This window comes from Falco naumanni, chromosome 1 (assembly GCF_017639655.2).
Source record: "Falco naumanni isolate bFalNau1 chromosome 1, bFalNau1.pat, whole genome shotgun sequence".
NCBI classification, from domain to species: domain Eukaryota; kingdom Metazoa; phylum Chordata; class Aves; order Falconiformes; family Falconidae; genus Falco; species Falco naumanni.
The window spans coordinates 22,773,367-22,794,018 of record NC_054054.1 but is presented as its reverse complement, the minus strand read 5'-3'; the positions used below and the strand labels follow the sequence as shown (position 1 = coordinate 22,794,018).

Genomic DNA, 20,652 nt, shown 5'->3' with positions numbered 1-20,652 from the left:
ATAAAATTATACAATCTCTGTAACAAAGGATTACCTAAGGAAGAATACATTTAGTGTTTTTAAAAGAACTGAGGTGTGAGGGAAGAACATTGTTACAGAAATTGAAGATGTTGATCTATTTTCTTGAAAAACTAATAATCAAAAGGACTGCAGACAGCATGGCAGAAAGCTACCATAAAATGGCAAACTTGTGTGGAAAAGATGGTACCTTTTATGTTTTTTGCTCAGAATAAGAAAGAAGTAAACACATTAAAGAAAAGATCATGGACCTGCTCTCTAAATATAACCTTTACCCCGTAAGGGGCAGTGAGTTAAGGTAGGAAGGTAATAGTAGTTCAAAAAAATACAACCCCTGCTTTAGCAAGTGAGTAAGTATATGACTAATACAAAGGCAGTTCAAGCAAAAATATTATGAAGAAGAACTATAAAAAGACCAAATAAGAAGAAAAAAACCCAAAACAGAACGCTTTCTAGCACTGGCTAAAATTATTTCTGCAGCACTGCTGCAGTATATATGCTAACTTCAAGTGAGTTATTAACCTCTAGCTGTATTTCATTACCTGTTTTTCCCCTCTTACAGAGTGGGGATAATCTTTTCATAATTAAAGAACACAAAATAAGTAAGAACATAATTTATTCAAAAAGCATCTAATACTATAAATGCCTTAAACCTATAAGGTGCAGTCTCACGGCTAGTGAAATCAAATATGACAGAAAAAAAAAAAGTACAAATAGCAAAAGCTGTTTTTCTACAAGGGAACTATGGGGCATTTCTTCCCTTCCTGTAGCCCCAAGCAACATTTGTAAACGCAATCTACAAGAATCACACAGAAATGATGGTGGATATTCTGGTATTTTAATTGCAGTGAGAAGGTGTAGAAGACAAATGAGCTGCACATACGTTAAAATGAAGCCTTCAGAAACACACGCACCAGAAACTTCATGTTTTGTGAAACACAAAAATGAATCCTTTGTAACTTATTGATCACCATATTACCCATTAATTTTTTTAAAACTTCCATCAGTATTTTTGTTCTGAAAATAATAATGTAAAACATCTTAGGCTCCATTCACATATTGGAGTATCCTTCTGCTGTTATCAGTACTGTAGATGATTGACCATGTGATTACTATAACTGGAATAGTTATTAATTGCCCCCACTGATCTTAAAGAAGCAGGAATACACTTTTTAAATTGTTCTTTGACATACTTAACACAAAATAACCCTAGGAACACTCACCATACTAGGAAAGTATAAAACCAGTATTTTTGGTCTTTCAGAAAATAGTTTATTTAAAAAGTACAGTGCAGCCAGCACTTGCAACAGGGCCTGAAAAATCCATGGCAAAGACAAATCACCTTCATCTTTCAAATAAAATAAAATACCCAAATCAGAGAACTGCATGCTCCCTGCCACTGATTGCTTTGAAATACATAGCGATGAAATCCCTACTAAGCAGTAAAGCACCTTTCCAGAAGAATGAGGTAGCCGGTTTACAGATTAGCACATGAACTTGAAGATAACTAATATGATTCTGCTTCTTAATTGCTCACATTCTGTTGCTCAAGGAAAAAAAAGAACCTTAAAAACTTTTCCACTCAGTATTCTTAACTACCTATCTTGGTACACATCAGACTGGATTAATCTCACATTTTGGAAATGTATAAGCACAGACAAGTGTGTTTGTTCTCTCAACTCCCATTCCTTATAGTCAATGGAGAGAAATAAGCACTTTCAGGGCACGATCCATCACATCCAAAAATAGGTATTAAAGACAAGCGTGACTCATCTGGCCTATTTGCGTTGACTAAAGGGAGTCTAGACAACTAGCTCAAATATAGGCACCTACACTATGGAGGATGTCTGAATCTGGGGAGACAAATCCTACCCCTTCCACTATCATTTTTAAAACATACAGTCTTTATCAAGGTGACATTCGTCTGCTAAAATTGAATGGCACAGTATGGAAGAACCTACCTTAATTTCTGATCTGAACATCATCCCAACAAATAGCGATTAGTTGGAAAGCATACAACCACTGATGTTATTTCTATACTCTGTAAGTAAGCAAGGTTTGAAAAGAAAAAGGAAGAGACTAGAAGTTTTATCCTCTGTTGTATAATGAACTCTGGCTATATGCATGTACCAGATACCCTTCAACTGTACAGCATGGACTGCTACCCCAGAAGCAAAGGAATACAGCAAGTGTCACAAAACAGTTTTCAAAACCATTCTCTTCACACCAGTATTTGTAAATTCTCTGCTCATAATTTTTTACAATTTATTGCATAAATATTCCAAGAAAGTAATTTCTGTGAAGAAAAAAAAAAAAAGGGTGCTACATGAATAAATGACTAATTGAAACTCAGATATACATAAAAAATAGCTAGACCCTCAGATGACAAGGCATGCTCTAGCAGACTTCTCATTCAAGAAGTTTACAAAATTTAGTGTACGTAAGATCAGAGCTTATCTCTCACCCCACTGCTTAACCTTAAACTTTGATATGAACTAAGACATCTGAGTTGTCATCTCACATGTAACACGTCTTTCCTAGAGCCTGCTGACTCCAAAGATTCACTCTGATCCATCAAATTAGGATCTGGATGGATAGTTTGTAGAATTTTTTTTAGGTTATTGACTTTCACCATTCTGAAAACCTGTAATCCTACTACTTACCTAGAGAAAAAAAAATTAATAATTCATTAGGTATGTATGGAAATACCTGAGAAATCATCCCAGCACTTTTCCACCCTATAGTGACAAAAAAATACCAAACACACTGAATGCAGCTCCTATTTAAACCTTTACCATGATGTGATGTTAAGCAACTTGTCAATGCCCTGCATGGTTTCTTTTCATTTATAGGAAAATGATGATTTCTAAAGATATTCTCTCCTTGGAGCTACTGTACAATTATACTAACATTTATACTGCATGGCAAATGTTGGCAAATGTTTATTTTTTAATGACAAATCACTTACGGTCTGAGAATAAAGCCGTATCATGGTCACTGCACTTACAAGATACTGCACTTTTTCTCAACGTGTTACATTAATCATGGAATCTGGCTGCTGTCTCAAGAAATGATGTTTAAAGTCTTGGTAAGTGAGACATTAACAAGCTTTGCTGCTGTGCGCATTTTTATTTAAACTGTGCTCTTACCTAATCACTCTACCTATTCAGAGAAATCTTGTTGTCCACTAGTGTTTTACAATGGAAAATCAATAATAATCCTCAATTCTATGTCTCTTTCCTTTTAAATAAGCATTAAAAAGAAATGAAATGTATTGAGTTAATAATGATAATAATAATGACCCCAAAGAATAATTCTAAGAAATGTGGCATTTGCCTGTCTTACTCATAGGAAAACTGCGCTGCCTTTAAAAATATACTCCTCAATAATTTAAGGACCTAGGGCTTGAATGGAGATGTTTTATTCTCCAGGACTCACTTTATATGATAATCCTTCCTCAACTTGTCTTTTCTCAACATACCACACATACATCACCTTTCCCCCGTGTTTGTGACAGCAGATTAAAACCTATCAAGTTTACCACCTAAGAAATCAGTATTTTTCTTGTTAATAATTATACCATATACCAATAATTATAATAATTGCTACTTAACAACAAATAGAGGGTGAATTCAGTTTCATACTACACAGAGCTAACACTGCAGATTATTTTGGTTCCCACCTTCTTACCACTGTGCTGTCACAAAATAGCTGTCAGGTATGGGTGTTCATCAACTCATCTCTGGAGCCCTTCCCATTTCCCAGATGCTTTTGAGATGAAGAAACTGCATGTGCCTCTGACCACCAGCTCCCATAATAAACTTGGTAATCTGACTTCACTGTGTAATTTTTTTCTTCTAAATCCTCAAATTTGCTCTTTGAAAACACTGACGTGAATTCTCCTGTGATGTATTTTAAAAATCGAAAGCACCTGAGCCTATATCATTGTCTCCAGCAAGCCCAGTAACCCCCATGTAGTTTACCAAAAAAGTCTCAGCAATATGAATTTTCACTGCTAGTGAAAATTATTGACTACTGTAGCTGTTTGCAGCAGTTATCTTTTTTCTGGTGAATCTAAGTCTGCCACATGCTCACCACTCCAATAGCCCCCTTACAGTGATATAACAGAGACCTTTGTAATGTGTATCAGTATTCTGGAACAGATCATTAGAGATAGTCCAACAAAATTCCACTTCAAAATGGTATTAGCAGAAGCACATCTGCTGTTAGCCACACCAGCAGTTTTTTCCCTAATAGCCTATCATGTTCCTAATGTCTCCTCTCAGCGCTTTTCTTCTTACTTGAACTTGAATTAATCCTGTTCTTGGTAGACAATAACCACTTTTGGCTTTCTGAATTTTCTCAGCCCACAGGACTGTTGATTCCTATTAAATGTACAGCTACGGAAAAAACAGTGTATCATGGATATCATGGATATTTCTAAAATCATATTATACTGGAATTGCACATTTTTTAAAACTAAGCTGAGGACAGGTGAGGTTATGGGGACTTCACAGTTTCTTTGGTCATTAAACATTGAATGAAATTAAATATTCCCATTATTGGGATGAAGTTATTTTGAAGCATCAGAATACAAAAATACAAGCCAGACTGGTGCATCTTCAGATACTGGGTTAACATCTTCTGTTTTGCCTACTAGTGTTTTGGCAAATTCTAAATTTCTTCTCTGTAAATCACTTACACAGAAGCGAGCTGGTAAGCTAACTACCAGATGTAGCAGTACCATCATATCTCCACCAAGCAGTTTTACCAGAATAATTTCACCTAATATTTTTCCTGCCTCTCAGCAGATGGCTGTTTAATTTGATCTTTGTTGCATTCCTTAAACTGAATTCTACCAGCATTTCTAAATAGGATTTTTGAGAAGTTTATTTTGTCGAACAAAGGGGCAATGAAGTGTGCTCATTTCTGAAGCCACAGAAAGAACAGAATAAATAAGAGATTGTTCACTTTCTTAAAATGTCACTGTATACACATACTATGCCATTTCTGCACAACACTCTTCAAGTAAACTAAAACAATCTAATTTTTTCAAGTATAGTGACATTACTTGTGGTGCCTCTGTTCCTATATTTGGTAACAAAATTAGTAATCAACATCTACATTTAAACATGTGGTCTTAGCACTATTAACTATGCGTTGAAGCAGGAATGTGAGGCTGCTAGCATTCAAATCTGAAAACGTTGGGCACGTAATGGGCACTCTGGGATGTATACTGTGGATGGAGTAAAAGCCTCATGGTATGTGTAACTGATGTCTTAGCTTTGAATGTTATACAGGTCCATGACTTTCCTATTAATTCCTCTCTTTTTACGGTTCTGTGCAATTTGTGCTGTAAGTTTTTGTAGTTCTAATTTGATATAAAGTTGTCTGTATTTTGATATACACTATCCTGCTCTTCCCTTGGAACGGAGGTACTCTTTCAACATTACCTGCCAACAGTTGTGACTGGAGACAGCCTACCATCTCGGGGACTCATTCTCCTCTCCCCTGCATCAGTTGCACCTACCAAACATTCCACTCAAATCTGAAAGAAGGTTCAGGCCAACTACACACAGCCCGTGTCTCCAGGGGCTCACCTGGATCTCACCCTTCACCAGTGTAAATGCCTATTCTCAGTACCAGTGCAACTACCTTAACAGGCACAGGATACAGGATCAGAATCCAGTAAGCAGAACCTACATTCCCTGGGAAGTCATTTCCCACTTCAGCTTATGTCCCTCCACAATAAAGAATTTCTAAATAATTTCTTAGTTAATTTATACGCAAGAAATGCATCTAGCCCAGCCTTTGATGTTCTACCGCTACACAAGCTACTAACACAATGCCTTTCTTCCCTCTCATTTAAACTACTTGAACATTGCCTCCTCACCCTAAAGATTTCCTTTACAGTTAACTGGTCACTAATCATCACAGATCTCCTCCTAAGCAAAGCATGAAGCTTTTCAGTTGTCATGGATCAATGCTGCAAGCTAACAGCTGTCACAGCAGCTTTAAAGCTGGTTTATCAATGGTGATGCTAAAGAAAGTAACTTGATGACATACAGAAATGTAACAGGTAATTAATCTGGAGACCCTATCCAGGATTCAAGCCAAAGGTGAGAGTGTAACCTATCTCTAAGTTGAAAAATACTGCAAAGATTACCTCTGCAAGACTCAACTTTCTGAAATACAGACCTACTTATACTTAGAGCTGATGATAATAATTTTACAATTAATAAAACCTGGCCAAAAAACATGTATCTAAAAAACCATACTCCATAATTTCACAAACCTTAAGGAAAGGTCTTTCCTAGATCAGGCAGATCACAGCACTGACCTTTAATGTGCTACTGTCAGAAGATGGGGCGGGAAGAGAAGGAGGGACAAAAGAGATCATCTGAACTGATGAGACTCTCAACTTACACAGCACAGAGGAAGGAGTGGAGTGGGAGAGCTCAGACTCAAGCGAATGACTCTCCGAGTTTGCATTTTTCATGGACTTGCCCGCTGAATTGATGGAAAGAAACACAACATATGAACAAACAAAGATGAAGAGGTAGAGTGTGATCAGAATCCTCAGCAGGCACGGGCAGCAGGAGCGGCCGCTGGGGCACGGCAAGGGTGGTGACCAGTGAGATGAAGAAGCAATGGAAGAGAAGTGGTGGGTGGAACATAACCTCTCCAAGTCACCCTCCTTTGTCAGAGCTGTATGAGGGTCAAGTAGATGTGAAAGAAAAAAAAGAGAAGGCCAAAGGAAAAATAATGATAATTTAATTAGCAGCAACAAGAATCTTTACAAAATCTTTGAGCACACAAAAAATGTTAATGATGTACTTTTGGGAGGCAGTGTGGGTGCCAAAGAACAGTTGTAAAGGTCATAGCCATAAAGGACTCTGTTCAGATGCCAGCGCAGATTTATCCTTCTATCCAGTACTGAGATATACAGGGCTTTGAAAGAGCTTTTAAAAAATGTCCTTAGAAATGTGAAGGTTTTTCTTCAGGAAAGTATGTACCTAAGGGATTAGTTTAAATTGGTTTCTTTCTACTGTTAAAGAAAATAAAACCAACAGGTATAAAATGAAATAAATTAGCAAAATATATGAAAATACATGCCCCCTGAATGGTTAATGTTTTGAGGCGCTGTACCTTACAGATACATTAAGTAGCACAGATTAGCCAGACTTTACCTAATCTGTATCTCCTACACCTCAGCAATTTTTCCCTGACAAGAATCATCATTCTTACTAGCTCTTTCATTAACTTATTTCCAGAGGCAAAAAAACCCCCATGAGAAATCTACATTTCCTGACCACGATAAACCTAACAACTCAGCTTTATAAAAGTCTGCGTGTGTTGCTGGCAAAAATAACAATGGTATTCTACAGCATTACTGAAAAAACCCCATATCAATCTCGTATCAAAGAGACGCTGCCAAAGAGTTCCAGTCTCTTTACTACAGGAAGGTGAAATCCCACAAGCAATCCCAGAAGGCAGCATTGTCTACAGTCCATTTTTCCAGTATCTTCTTTCTGTCCACTACTGTCCTTATATTTAGGAGGGATCACTGTCATGCAGGCAAGCCCATGTTCAATGGTTAATGTCAGAAAATCATGTTAGCAAGGACCCTGAACTACAGCTTCAAGTGATTTCAGGCACAAGTTCTAGATTCAGCTTCTTCCTTAAATTACTATTATTTGCCAAGCATTGCTTGTAGTAAAAGAAATATGTTCCAATCCTAAAAGATGTAAATGCATATGTAAGCGAGACAATTTTTCAATAAATAACAAATGAAAAGTAAGCCTGATTTTAGTGTCTTGAAATTAAAATACTTGCATTCAAAAGTGAAAATAGGGCAAGAGCCTGACGTGAGAATACTGTATGCATTCCCTGAGAGGTGTGAGGTTAAGAATCTGTTCCCAAAGACAAATTTGTTACAGCTTATTTAAGGCTTTTTTTTTTTTTTTTTTTTTTTTTTTGGGGGGTGTGGGTGTGTGTGTGCTACCTTTCCGAATGAATGGTAACATTTGTAATACTTTGTACAGATATGCATATGCACACACACTCCCACAAGGTACACAGAAACACAACTGTGCTGGAGATACTATATCCCACACAGACTCATGTGATCCACACAACTGTAAAGATTCAAATCAATAAAAACCAAGAAAACTACTTGCTGGAGAGCTGAGTATTTTAAATATGTTTGGGGTGCTAGTCTGTACAAATGAAGGAACCTGTACTTGTTTGTGCAGTCTATGCACGGTATTAGAATAATAGGAGGAATAAAATGCATAGATTGCACGCCTTTGCAAAGAAGAGTCATTCTCTATGAGGCATGGGTCATACTGCAATACTATAAATCGTATGCAAATACTACTTCTCAGTTACAGAGTGGCATCCCCATTTCCCTTCGCAGGAAGGAGAGTGCCTCTTCCCACATTGTACTCCATGCTGCAAAGAAAAGCAAAAAGATTTTTAAGGTCCTTGGGAAACATTCTTTCTAGATCTCAAATCTGGTGACAAGCATCATCTGGAGCATAAACATAAGGACCCAGCCAGTCAGTAATCTAAGAGAGTTCTCTCTGCTACCTCCAAAATCCACTCGTCCCTATCAATATCTTATCTCCAGCTGCAGCTAGTAGCTGTTCCTGACAGGAGAACAGCTTTCTCAGAGTTGTCCTAGAAAATCTACATCCAGAAGTCAAGCTTGGTGGAGGGGGAAAATATCTTTCCTAAGTGCCTTGCTAAAGCATGAAGCTTGAGCTTATAACAGCTGTCGGGGATGCAGGACTGCCTGACTCTGAATCATTCTAGAAATTGGACCCTAGGGCTACTGTTAACTTTAATTTATAAAAACAATCTGAAAAGCAGCCTCCTTCTGAAAAGGTGGAAAGACTAAAAGCGTGAGAGGAATACTAAAAAGTGAAAAACAAGCAAGCCTGCAAACAATTAATAACAGAGAGATATATTTCTTTTTTTGAATAAACAGAAAATGAAATCCCTATACATTGGAATAAAATGTTCACCCAGTGTCTGGTGAACAGGGTAGTGGTACCACCACGTGTTAGGCCATGGACCTGATGCTGAAACAGCTGCATCAGTGTACAAGGTTATCGTGATCACCCCAGATTTAGCAGTTCAAACTGCCCTTCTCAGTCACCCCACCTTCCCAGAAAAGCAGGTGAAGAGCAATATGCCGCTGCTACTGTGCCTCCTCTTCTGCAGCCACAGGTAACATCTTTCAGCTCCTCCTTCTGCAGTCTCCAGAAAATAACAGAGCGCACAGTCTCAGCTCACCTTGCTGGCTTACTCCCTTTATGCCCTTTGCATCACTAGCATGTAGCTATGGGTCAGGAACCTACAAATAACAGAAAACATCACCTGCTAAACATTTCACATCTGTCACTGAGCTACAGCAAAGAGGAGGCACAGCCAGTATCTTGTCTCTCAGACCTGTGATTACTGCAAGATCCTCTTTTCTGTTTTGAGAATAAAATGAATCATGGCCATTCAAATGCCCTTAACTGTGACACTACAGAATCATAGAAAAGAATTAGGTAAAAACATTTTCATTGTTGTTTTTCTTACAGTCGTAATCCTGAGATGTAATTCTGTGCGCTAAGCTTCAGACAGAACTCTATAAAACTCCTACTGTTATAACATTGCATTATATCATCACGCAGAGGCCATGTAAATCAGCTACTCATTTAATGAGGTTAGTTGTTGAACTACACATTGTCCTTTGAAGGAAGAATTACAAAGTGTTATGAATAAAGGTGAATTACACTGTATTTTCCTCTGCATCAGCTGCAGCTACCTGTAATTGTTCTCCAAGCCATTACTTTGCATTAACTCAAATTGCTATCACTAGGTTCTTATTTAAAGTGAGTAGGTACTGGCTGTTAACGCACCCAAGACTTTATTCAAGTGGAGGTCAAATGATTCACTGAAACTTTAAGAACAAAGCACCAACATCAGCGGCTTAATTAGAGCTACCTGCAGCTCATATAGTAGTCACAACTGACAGCTGCATTGCTACTAGCAGCGCAGAGAAAATTCTCTCTTCGCTGAGGGAACACCAGCTATGCAAAAGTGGAGAAAATGACTGCAGCACAGCAGACGGCAGATACTAGCCCGTACACCAGCTGAGCTCCTCAGCCTTTCCAAGAGCAGTGCAAACAGCAGCAGCAGAAGCAAGGCGCTGGGCTCTGCTCTCCTGTGCAAGCCTCAGCTAAGCTGCCGTGACGTAAATGCCCGATGAATCTCATATGCAGCATAATATAAAACCTGCATTTTCAACACTGTGCTCCTCGGACAGCCACTACCAGCAGACTGTGCTTTCATGTTTACACTATCAATTCATTACCTTGGCAATGCTGTTATTTTTATCAAACGTATAGCAGCTCTTCTACCAGTCACAGACTAAGCACTAGATATTTTTGATACAATTCTAACTACTTTATGTTTGAATCTCTCTAAATTCTAAAATGCTCCCATGCTCTTCAGAGGCCAGTGAACCTTTAGCAGATTAAAGTCTGTGTTTTCAGGTACAACTTTGCTCATACACGCTTTTAACAGTACTTAGGCATTGTATTACTTCCAGCATAAAGCAAACCCTGTATTACAATGGTTCACTAAGAATTCTCTTTTCCATTCTCCCCATTTTATCTTTACTATCATGTCTGGTTTGCGTTTAACAAATATTCACCGTACATTTAACATTGTTTTTTGAGGCTGAAAAACAATCTTTTCTGTGAACCAGCAATACACAATCCTAGTTTTCTTTAACTCTTTGTTGTATGAGCAACACTGCAGTATAATATTTAGAGCTGAAAAAATGGAAACAAAAACAATTAGCTGTGAAATTACAGAAGTAATTTAATAAAAAAATATTTCAGTTTTTTAAAGAATAAAAGATGACTAAAAAAAGTGTATGGACAGAACAAAAGAGAAAGATGAAAAAACACTGGCATCTGAACAGAATAAATATTAAAATGGTGATAGCAAAAAATAAAATAGAAAAAACCAAACCCAAAACACAAATGCATGCTAAAAGTACATAAACTAAGAGTTACAAAGCACTGACTTACACATATTTAATCTACTACTATTATTACTGGAACTAGTATCTTAGTTACTAAGCAGTAACTTTATGTTCTTCATTCCAAAACAACATGGCAAGTGGTGTTTTGGGAAATGAAAAGTCAAAGGTAAGTCTGAAACATGTCAGAAGTAACACAGAAGAGCATAAAAGTAGTTTCTTTAAAATAGTATTCTCTCTTAAGATTTATTAGGAGTTTTGGTGTTTAACAACCTAATGAAATACACTGACATAACTCCTGTTATTGCTTCTCCAAATGTTTCAAGCTTAAACTCCTACCTTTCACATCCTCATCTTCAATGGTTGTATTGGAACTCTCTGTCGATTCCTGTTGAGAAGTAAATACAAGTAGAATGTATAAATAGGCCAAGCCTTATTTGAGTGCCTTTGAAAATTACAGTTAGTTACAGATATCATGCAAAGCCTTGAAGCAGGGTGGGATGTAATTCACAAACAAATGATCACACACCGATTAAGACATTTCCACCTGAAACTGATGTCAAACATTACCATTCTCTACAGTAGGGAACATAAACACATTTCCTGCTGTCTAATGCTTTTACTTCACACGAATGTAAAGGAAACTTCTTTAACATCCAACCGTACAAAGTCCATCTGAAATGTTATATGAATTACCTCAGCCAAGTAGGAGAGCTTGCCATTTTAAGTTTAGTGATTAAACCAACTGTGCAAAATAAGTCATTCCATTCCAACTTCTAAATATGCAGACTTCTGCGTGCTACAATTTAATTTTTTTTCTGTTCGTATGACTTATGCAATGTATATTAAAACAAAGCCTCCCAGTGACTGTGAGGGTATTACATCAGATTCTGTCATTTTAATTTTTATATTGGTTTTGTGATAAAAACAATCTTTGAAGGAGCTGAAGAATTGATAAATAGATGATAGCAACTTTGACAAACTAAGGTATCTTTGTAGTAGTATTCTTCAAGCTACCAGTCATGTAGAGGAATGACTCATCTATCAGACAGTTTATAATACTTAAGCCACCACACTGTTAAAAAGGCAAGGATAATGTATCTCAGTCTTTCATGAATTACCAGAAACATGAAATATTACAGACAAATTCAACCGGGCATTGTCAAATCTAATAGGTACACAGTTTTAGAAAGCTGGAAAGATTTTAGACTCTTTTTTTTTTTTTTCAATTTCTTGAAAAGTAGAATCAATATAATTATTTTTAATTCACAGCTCAACAGTAAAAAGGATTAACTGTGGGCTATTTTTATTTGAGAGACAGAAGATAGGACTGGTACTGTATTTAACTCTTAAAAGGATTTTACCATTAAATAATAAAAGGTAAATTTGTCAGTGCCCTTTTTTTACTGTGTCCTCACAAGGCTGAGCTGAAGTAATGTTCAAAACAGCTAATGTGTTACTCAGACCTTAAAAAAACAAAACGTATTTGCATCCATAAATAAAATACATGAAATTAACTCACACACATACACAAAACTGAACAAGTCACCATGCTTTTTCTGAACTGGCTGTGATGTTAGACATTTCACTCCACACAGATATATCGTGCTCTATCACTTAAAATATTAGATAAAGTACTGATAAGTAAACAAAAACCCCACACAAACACAAGTTGTAAACACCATGCACAAGCTCAGACGGCAGATGTAGCCTGTAATACTGAAGTATCCACTCCAGTTGCCATAATACAACGATCAGTCTTTCAAATTTAGGAGTAACATTCCGCATTAAGTTGCTTGCTTGTTTGCTGTGACCTTTTGGGACATCGAGTATCTTAATTGCTATGATTACACAATAAAGTCAAGTAGATGTAGTCACGCCAATAGTTTATCTGGATTTCCTGGTCTTTAGTGGATTTCAGTGATAAAAATTAGACTAGTGTTCAAACACAGGCTGGCTGTTGCCTACGAGTTTAGACTTGGGGAGCTGAAAGAGTAGTAACACGAAAGTAAAAGCTCTATGTTTGACAGATGCAAGGTACACAAAGGAATGGGATATACAAGCACAATACACACCATCAGCACTTTCATGCTCAAGAAATGTCTGCATGCGTTATTTTTGCACTCAGATTCAATCCTTCTCGTATGAAATAACCACAAGGAGTTAAGACTAGATAAATGAACTGTCAATTCTTTAAGTCAAGACTGTAAATAGTGACATTTTTGTTGACGAGTAAATTCTTTCCAGAAAACCTAGGAACATGTGTTATATGAAAATGATGATATTTCCTGGCCATTTTCAAGTCCATGCATGAAAAAAACAAAACAAAACACGTTTTAGGAATCAGCTGCCAAACGCAAACATCACAATACACAAGAAAAAGAAAAGAGCGTGAAGAAAACATATAAAAATCAAAAGACCTCTTTGTCAATTGAAATGTTAATTTTTTTTTTTAAACCGCTCAGTGATGTTATGGAAGAAAACCAAAGTCCTGTGCAAAAGACACGTCACAACATGGTGTGTAAGCATGCTAAGAAACAGCAGATGGGATAAACGGAAATAACATCTTTATCTAAGGTGACAACTGCACATAAAACTCGTCAGTATAATCTCACCGCACTCTTAGAACAGCATTCTTTGGTTTTACTCAGACTGCAGCATTTTTGGCTGAAATGAGAGAGATATGACGCTCCCCGAGCCTAGCTGCACAGGGTACTGAACTCTGCCAGTCGCTACCGACTCCCCCAAGAGCTTCAGAAGCTCAGCGATCAGCAGGACACACATAGCAGATGAACACAGATGAAAACAGGCTCAAGAGACACCAGGTGTAACAAATGCAGGAATGAGATTTTCCTTCATAAATTCCTGGAAAGGCCCTATTTTGCTGTGGAATAGTGGATGGGATGTGTGGTGTGGAAAAGCAAGATGGAGCTGATTCTTTCTGAATACCTTATTTCCATCAGGATTGTGGATTACTGTAGTTTGGGGCTCCTGAGCAAGAACAAAATAAAGAGAAAAAGAGTTCCCATTGGTAAATACATTCTCATTAGTGTGAGGGAGTGCAAAAAGAGCCAGCTCACAAACGCTGAACACTGATGAGCTAAAACAAATGTTAACTGTTACCCAGAGGGTGAAACTGGATGTCTCTAATACAGATTTCCTCAACAGCAAGCCAGCAAAAAAGACCATCTCACCTAATGCAGCAGCATGCAGAGACCTTATTCAGAACCAATGTATACAGGGCTTTGAAACTCTGGAGACCGGCAGAGGCTCTTTGCTTGGCACATTTTCCTGTCCAGCTCAGGACAGACAAAGTGGCCAGAAATCACTTCTCTTCTTTAAGCATGTTTGCTTGTATTAGTATAATGCAATCAAATAAAAATACAGAAGAATCAATAAGGATTAAGGATGAGTTAACTACCTCTAAATGCTACTATGTTTGGAAGACACAGTTTACTGGCAATTGCTGCCCCGGCAGAGCAGCATCAAAGCAAGCAAGAGAAATCTTGGCATCATTTTCAAGTGTCATTTCCCCAAATCCTTTTCCCTTAAAAAAAAAAAAGATCAAATAATCTTTGAAATGGCAGATACTTTCAGCATGGACTATTGTGCATGGCTATGTCTGGGAACAGACTGCCATACACTCACGCACGAAACCTGTTAACTGGTCCTTAGAAACTACTTAGCCATGTGTGCTGCAGTGCCAGCTGCGCACAAAAGCTCCAGAGGAAAAAATCTCTGCTGATGAGTGTGAATTACCTACATTTTCAAGGCTATGTATGCAGGCATACAGGAAACAATACCTCACCAAACTGGGCACTTACGCGCTGGCATTTGTATTTGTGAGCCTTGTGATACATGTATGCCTAACAATTAGGAGCTACTAATAAAAGCAAGACTGCAATAGAAACATTCATGAACAGCGCTCCGATTGGTAGTATGTTCCTAAATGGAGCTTAAGAATGAGTAACATCACCTGCAGATTTAAATGTAAGAAAAACAAGCGAAAATGTTCAGCACTAAAAGCCTCTTGATCCCAGTGAAGACTTAAAAGTCCTGCTGAGTTTTAGGAAATATGAAACGAAAATCTGAATAAGGTCTATTTTATGGCAGCCTAGCAATAATCCTGTTAGCTCTCCTTGATATCAATACTTATACTAAAACAAAGCAGAGAAAGTAATAGAGCTGCTTTTTAGTAACAGAGCTGCTTTTTCTTCCCCCCCCCCCGCCCGCCCCCCTGCAAAAGGTTAGCATTGAAAAGATGGAAACAGTCATCAGGCAAAGAGCTAAGAGCAACATAAAAGCGCATTCTACTCACTTTCTGGCACAGCATGCAAAAAATTCAACTACAGTTACAAATGCTATGACTCTACCGCATCCAGCTTCCATGTAATACTTTCTATCAATGAACATGGTCTAATGGACTTCCTCACAAAAAAAAAAAAAGCATAATTCAAACAAAAAGCTTTTCCAAAACCTGTTTTTAGAAAGCAAACAGAGTAAATGCAGGAAAAAGAAAAAAAAAGGAAAAGAAAAGAAAAGAAAAGGAAGAACAAACAGAAAACAGTTAAACAGTCAAAAACTTCAAGATAGCATGAGAAGGAAGATTCCAGGTATACCAGCGCCGGGGTAGGAATATTTTCCTTGGGGCTGGTTACCACGTTCGTTTTGTTGTTTATCTGTAGGTATGCAGAAAATAGAAACAGACAGGCCTTAGAACTCACGGTAGGCACCGTATCTATATCTCTCTGTATAGAACATCTATATACAGATATAGATATCTATATATAGATATAGATATGGAAATAAAGAATCACAGAAAGATGAAGTTATGAACTTGAAAGAACACTAGCAATAGATCCAGTAGCTAGCTGCAAACTCTCCAAACATGCTAGCTACAGGTTTTCAGATGCACTATATGAAGGCAGAGATGACTTCAGCTGCGGCACTTAAAAGAACAGGGAGCCTTTAGGTAGCTGCTAATCACATATCAGAGGAGTAAAGAAGTAATATGGGTTTGAACAAAGACCTAAATAGTCACTGTGTTTTCTTGACGTGCAACTGCATTAAATAGCAGCACCCAGTTGTTCTTTATTTCTGATTACCTATCACTACCATAAATAATATTTGATTATTCACAGCTCTCCAGACATCTATACATATGTTCTACTGGCTTCTGGGAGCAGATTTGAATAAATATAACTGATTCCTGATCTGAATAAATACAACTGATGCTAGAAAGAGGCTGATGCCCCTTTAGCCTTTCTGGTGTTATTTTAGACAAAAATAATAGGCAGCTGTGATTTTTTGCACTCTTAAGAATCCTGCAGTAACTGTGTGTCAGCCTTTTGATTTCGGTACTATAACCTGAAAGTGTAAGGTTTCACACTATAGTATCTGTAGCTTTACTCCACAAATCAGTACACATCTGCTTAACTTTACATGTAGGTTTCATGTTGATTTTTAGGCTTAGCACAGCACTACACCTTTACAAGACTTTTGGTATTTACTTATACACACTCTTAATTCAAATGAAACTGTTTAGCAATAAGTTTAAACGTATCTGATTCTTTAAATCCATTTTTAAGATTCAGCTTTCATAAATACCATGGTATGAAAAGAACAGAAATACTAAAAATAATGTACCGAGCCACTTGTTACATGCACTAAGAAGCAAGATTAAAGTACAGTAAAACTAGTTTGAAAAATGTGATTTTTTTCTTTAACAATAATTAGGAAAAAGTATTATGTACATTTTGGTCATGTCTAATTTTAACAAGAGCAGTCCAAAGCAGCATGCAGAACTGAGTGTATACATATATATTGTCTGGAAAGACTTTGATCAAAAAAAACCCCAAAAGTTCTACTGAACCTTCTAGTCACAGTACTTCATAACAAGTGTGTGAAACCAAGGTAGAAAGTCCAAAATTGTTTTGTTAATGGTTTTTATAAAACCATAATTAACTTCTTCATTTAAAGAAACTATAGCAATTTTGGGGTCAAGATTTGGTGGTTTTTCTTCTAAAAGAAAAGCCTTTCTAAACCAAATAGAAAATAGCAATATACTAAGTAACATATATTAAAAGGCATAAAGAAAGAGGAACTCCTAGAACAGAGGACCAAACTGAGCTCTGTATGAAACATCTGACTTGTGATTTAAGCTTCCTGATGACTCTGTAGCCTCAGATGAAGTGGTCAGCTTCTCAGCATGCAGGCTAAGATTTAAGTTTTGTCTGTGCCAAGGGCTTTGCTAAATTCGAGCCTTCAGGAGTTAGAACCACTGGGGAAACTCACGGAACTTGAGCAGTTCTTGATGGTTATTTTGCTTTGGTACAGGTGTGGCAGCTGACATGTTGCTTGCAGAAATTAAGCCTGCAGCTGAACTGAATCTTACTCAGGGTATGTCTAGATTATGGAAATGTCAACAGGATTTGCATTAATTACAGACTGCAAATTTCCTTATCTTAACCAGCATTTAACTGGCTTTGAATAATATAAAATAATCTTGTTGGCTGATGTCAGGGGACACTATATTGACACTAAATGTTATTTAGTAATATTTAATAGGAACCATTCTCCCACACAGAATAAAAATAATTTTCTTTGATTTAAAATCAAAGTTCAAGTGCTCTACAGCAGCTGGGTGAGAAAACTATTCTTTTAACAGTGGTCTTTCTACAGAAATTGTCATTAAGAGAAAATACGAGTCATTATTGAGTTCCAAGTGTTGTGTTTATGCTCCAACTCAGCCTGTTACTGTATGGTAACTTTCATTTACCTATGCACAATTACAGCCGTAAGTTGCAACAGTGTCTGAACTCAAGACAAGGAGAGAATAAATACATTTGTGCATAAAGTCATACATGGGCAGATGTAAGTGTTAGCAAGTATTTTATATATCAACTAACTTGCTTTGGTATTTATGGGACTGTGAGATGGGCAAAACCTGAACTCCTTACTCAGGAAAAACTTTACAAAAGCCCCAACCACTTCAGTAAATTAAAGTTCTACAGGAGCATTTGGAATAGTGAGAACCTATACGACATTGCTCGACAGCATACTAAATCTTACAAAACAAGAGAAAATTACACATCATGTTATAACTACAAGTTCCTATTTTTAGGACAGTGTAGTCATCAACAGACTACAAATAAGAAGGCCCTAACAAAAGGCAGAGAGACATAAAGCAAAAACATGAGTAAAGAAATGAAGATTTCACCAGATTCCATACAGTTCTATTCAGTAGTAGTGTAATACAAAAAGAAAAAAAAAAAGTGCTATGCCAAATGAATGCTTGCTGTTGAATACATAATGAAAGTAAGTTAATCAAATTTCAATTCCAATTTTGCCTGAGTAAGGAGAGCAGGCTTGGGTCCATACTCCCTTGGTGAAAGTCCTATAAAAATAAACAATATCCATTACAGCTACTGCTGAAAACTGCAGGAAATATAACCTAATTTCTTAGTAAGATATTGAGAATACAACATTCATTAGTAAAGGCAGAAAAAGAGAATGTGATTCAAAATACAGCTTTTTCTTCTGTGTAAACAGAACTTGGTAAAAGCCTTTGAAACTTAAAGAGAGAAAACAGCAATAAACCTGTATACTTTCTCTCTCACAGAACAGATACACGTGCTTTTATTAATACAGGAACACACGTGGTGTGTTTTGCATCTATTTTTAACAGCAAAGGAAAATGATTCCAAAAGGAGTAAAATATTTTCATATGAAACAGTTATACTAAAGTCGAATTGTGCTTAAGTGGTGACCTGCTATTTGTGGCAAAGTAGGACAACTTTTATACTCATGCATCGCTGGTCAAAAGCCACTCTCTTAGGTCTGACAGTAGTGCAAGAGAGACACACACAAATGCTCCCAACAGCTTGGCATGACTGTAGAATTATTACTAGTCTTTTTTCAATATATTATAAAAATATTTTAAGAAACAAAACCTGTATTGTGGGACTTAAATCTTTCACATGGTACTTCTGTAATAAAAAGTTGAAGCACGCTTTGTCTTTGGGATACTAGAGATGTCCCCACAGTACCTTTCTGGTAACCCTCATTTGGACACTGCTACCGCTGATACTCTGTCACTGAAATTCTATGTTCATCCAAAAAACAGATTATTTGCCTACATAACTACATGTCTGCTCAGCCCTGACCTGCAATTTTTGCTTTTCAAGGAGAGTACATAGTGAAAGGTGTGGAGGAGGGGTATTTGCCTTCTCTCTAACAGCAGCAGCAACAGAAGCTGGCTGGCACATCACAGCTGATCATCATACACACCACAAAAGTCAAATCCAAAACATAATAAACAGGAATAGAGTAAGTTGCTGTGCGGGATCACAGAGGCCAAATGAACGCGAGACTGCAGAGCAGGCTGAGGAGGAAGAGAAGTTATTGAGACTGACTGTCAGTTGGGATATCTTGTGCCAAAGCCCTGAGCTGTGAAGGAAGTTAGCTGGGAAAGTGTAGTATGGAAAGGCTGTGAAATTGGTTTTTTTCACTCCTGAGCATTTAGCATGGCATCTTGGTCTACAGTAGTTCCATTAAAGCAATAAATTTCACTGTGCAATGTGGTTTGTGTTACATTTTATGATATTAATACTATTAGTTTTTAAAATAAGGAGGTTTTAAACATTAATAGAGGGCTGTTATAAGACTACTATTTTGTTACTATTTTTATTTACTAAGGACAGCTGCATTGGCCCATGTTACATCTACTTTTTCATTTTTGTATGTCCCCAGGTTAAGAAACTTGATTGAAAGAACTGCAGAACAGTTCACTGTGGATGGCAGATAGCAACTGCAGGCTTAAAATTCACAAGATTGTACTTTAAAGTCTTGCAGCTTTTCACGGTATGTTAACAAAACTAAATGCAACTGTTTGATTTCTAAGTGTGAATGTTTCACAGGAGGAAAAAAAGTCTGTCGATAAAGATCCTCACCATCATCTGAACACTCGAACTGGACTTCCTTTTCTGAATTGACCAGTCAGAGAGAAAGGAAAAGAAGAAAATGTGACTGGTTGGATTTGAAGTATCAATGCATGGAGTACAGTATATTTCTGTTTTGGCTTTTTTTTAAATTATTATTATTATTAAAAGAAAAAGACAGCTAAAGCTGTAGAAAGGGGTGGAAAAATATAGACTTCCCCAGATGTAAATTTACTCCCTTTGCTCCACATGACCATGCAGACAAACAGCAGACCCATCAAATGTGCTGAAAACCAAAGTATCAAATCCCAACAAATATAATTTAGGCAAAATTTTGGCAACAACTGTTTCCAATATTATAATCAAAACTGAGATAAAAGAAATACCATCGTAGACCTGTAGGAGGAATGATATTTAAAAAGGAAAAGCTGGTCAGATAGAGTACATAAAATTTATATATTCCACAATGAAACACATAAAGCAATTTCCACAGGAATGACAGTACTGAATGTGTGCTTCTCCATATAGCTAGGATATCTCTACTTGACCGTGAGAAGCACTGAAATCCTAGTGTACTCCATTTTAAGTCAATCTCATGATTTTTTTGATAGGAAGAGTGCGCATATGTGGGAGAACAGGAACAAATATTTG

General features: G+C 37.1%; 1 protein-coding gene across 25 annotated transcripts in view; it reads right to left on the bottom strand.

Annotated features, from left to right (window-relative positions):
- Positions 1-20,652, bottom strand: part of CAMK2D (calcium/calmodulin dependent protein kinase II delta) — a 159,391-nt gene that overhangs the window by 14,008 nt on the left and 124,731 nt on the right. For 6 of the 25 annotated variants that reach the window (XM_040584618.1, XM_040584584.1, XM_040584601.1 and 3 more), the window contains exons 14-18: positions 20,014-20,046; positions 15,682-15,741; positions 14,012-14,053; positions 11,402-11,450; positions 6,445-6,528 (exon numbers count right to left, since the gene is read on the bottom strand). In XM_040584618.1, the coding sequence (XP_040440552.1) occupies positions 6,445-6,528; positions 11,402-11,450; positions 14,012-14,053; positions 15,682-15,741; positions 20,014-20,046 (268 nt within the window). The remainder of the gene's footprint in view (positions 1-6,444; positions 6,529-11,401; positions 11,451-14,011; positions 14,054-15,681; positions 15,742-20,013; positions 20,047-20,652) is intronic. The other 19 variants (XM_040584771.1, XM_040584709.1, XM_040584726.1 and 16 more) reach the window with 7 other exon arrangements.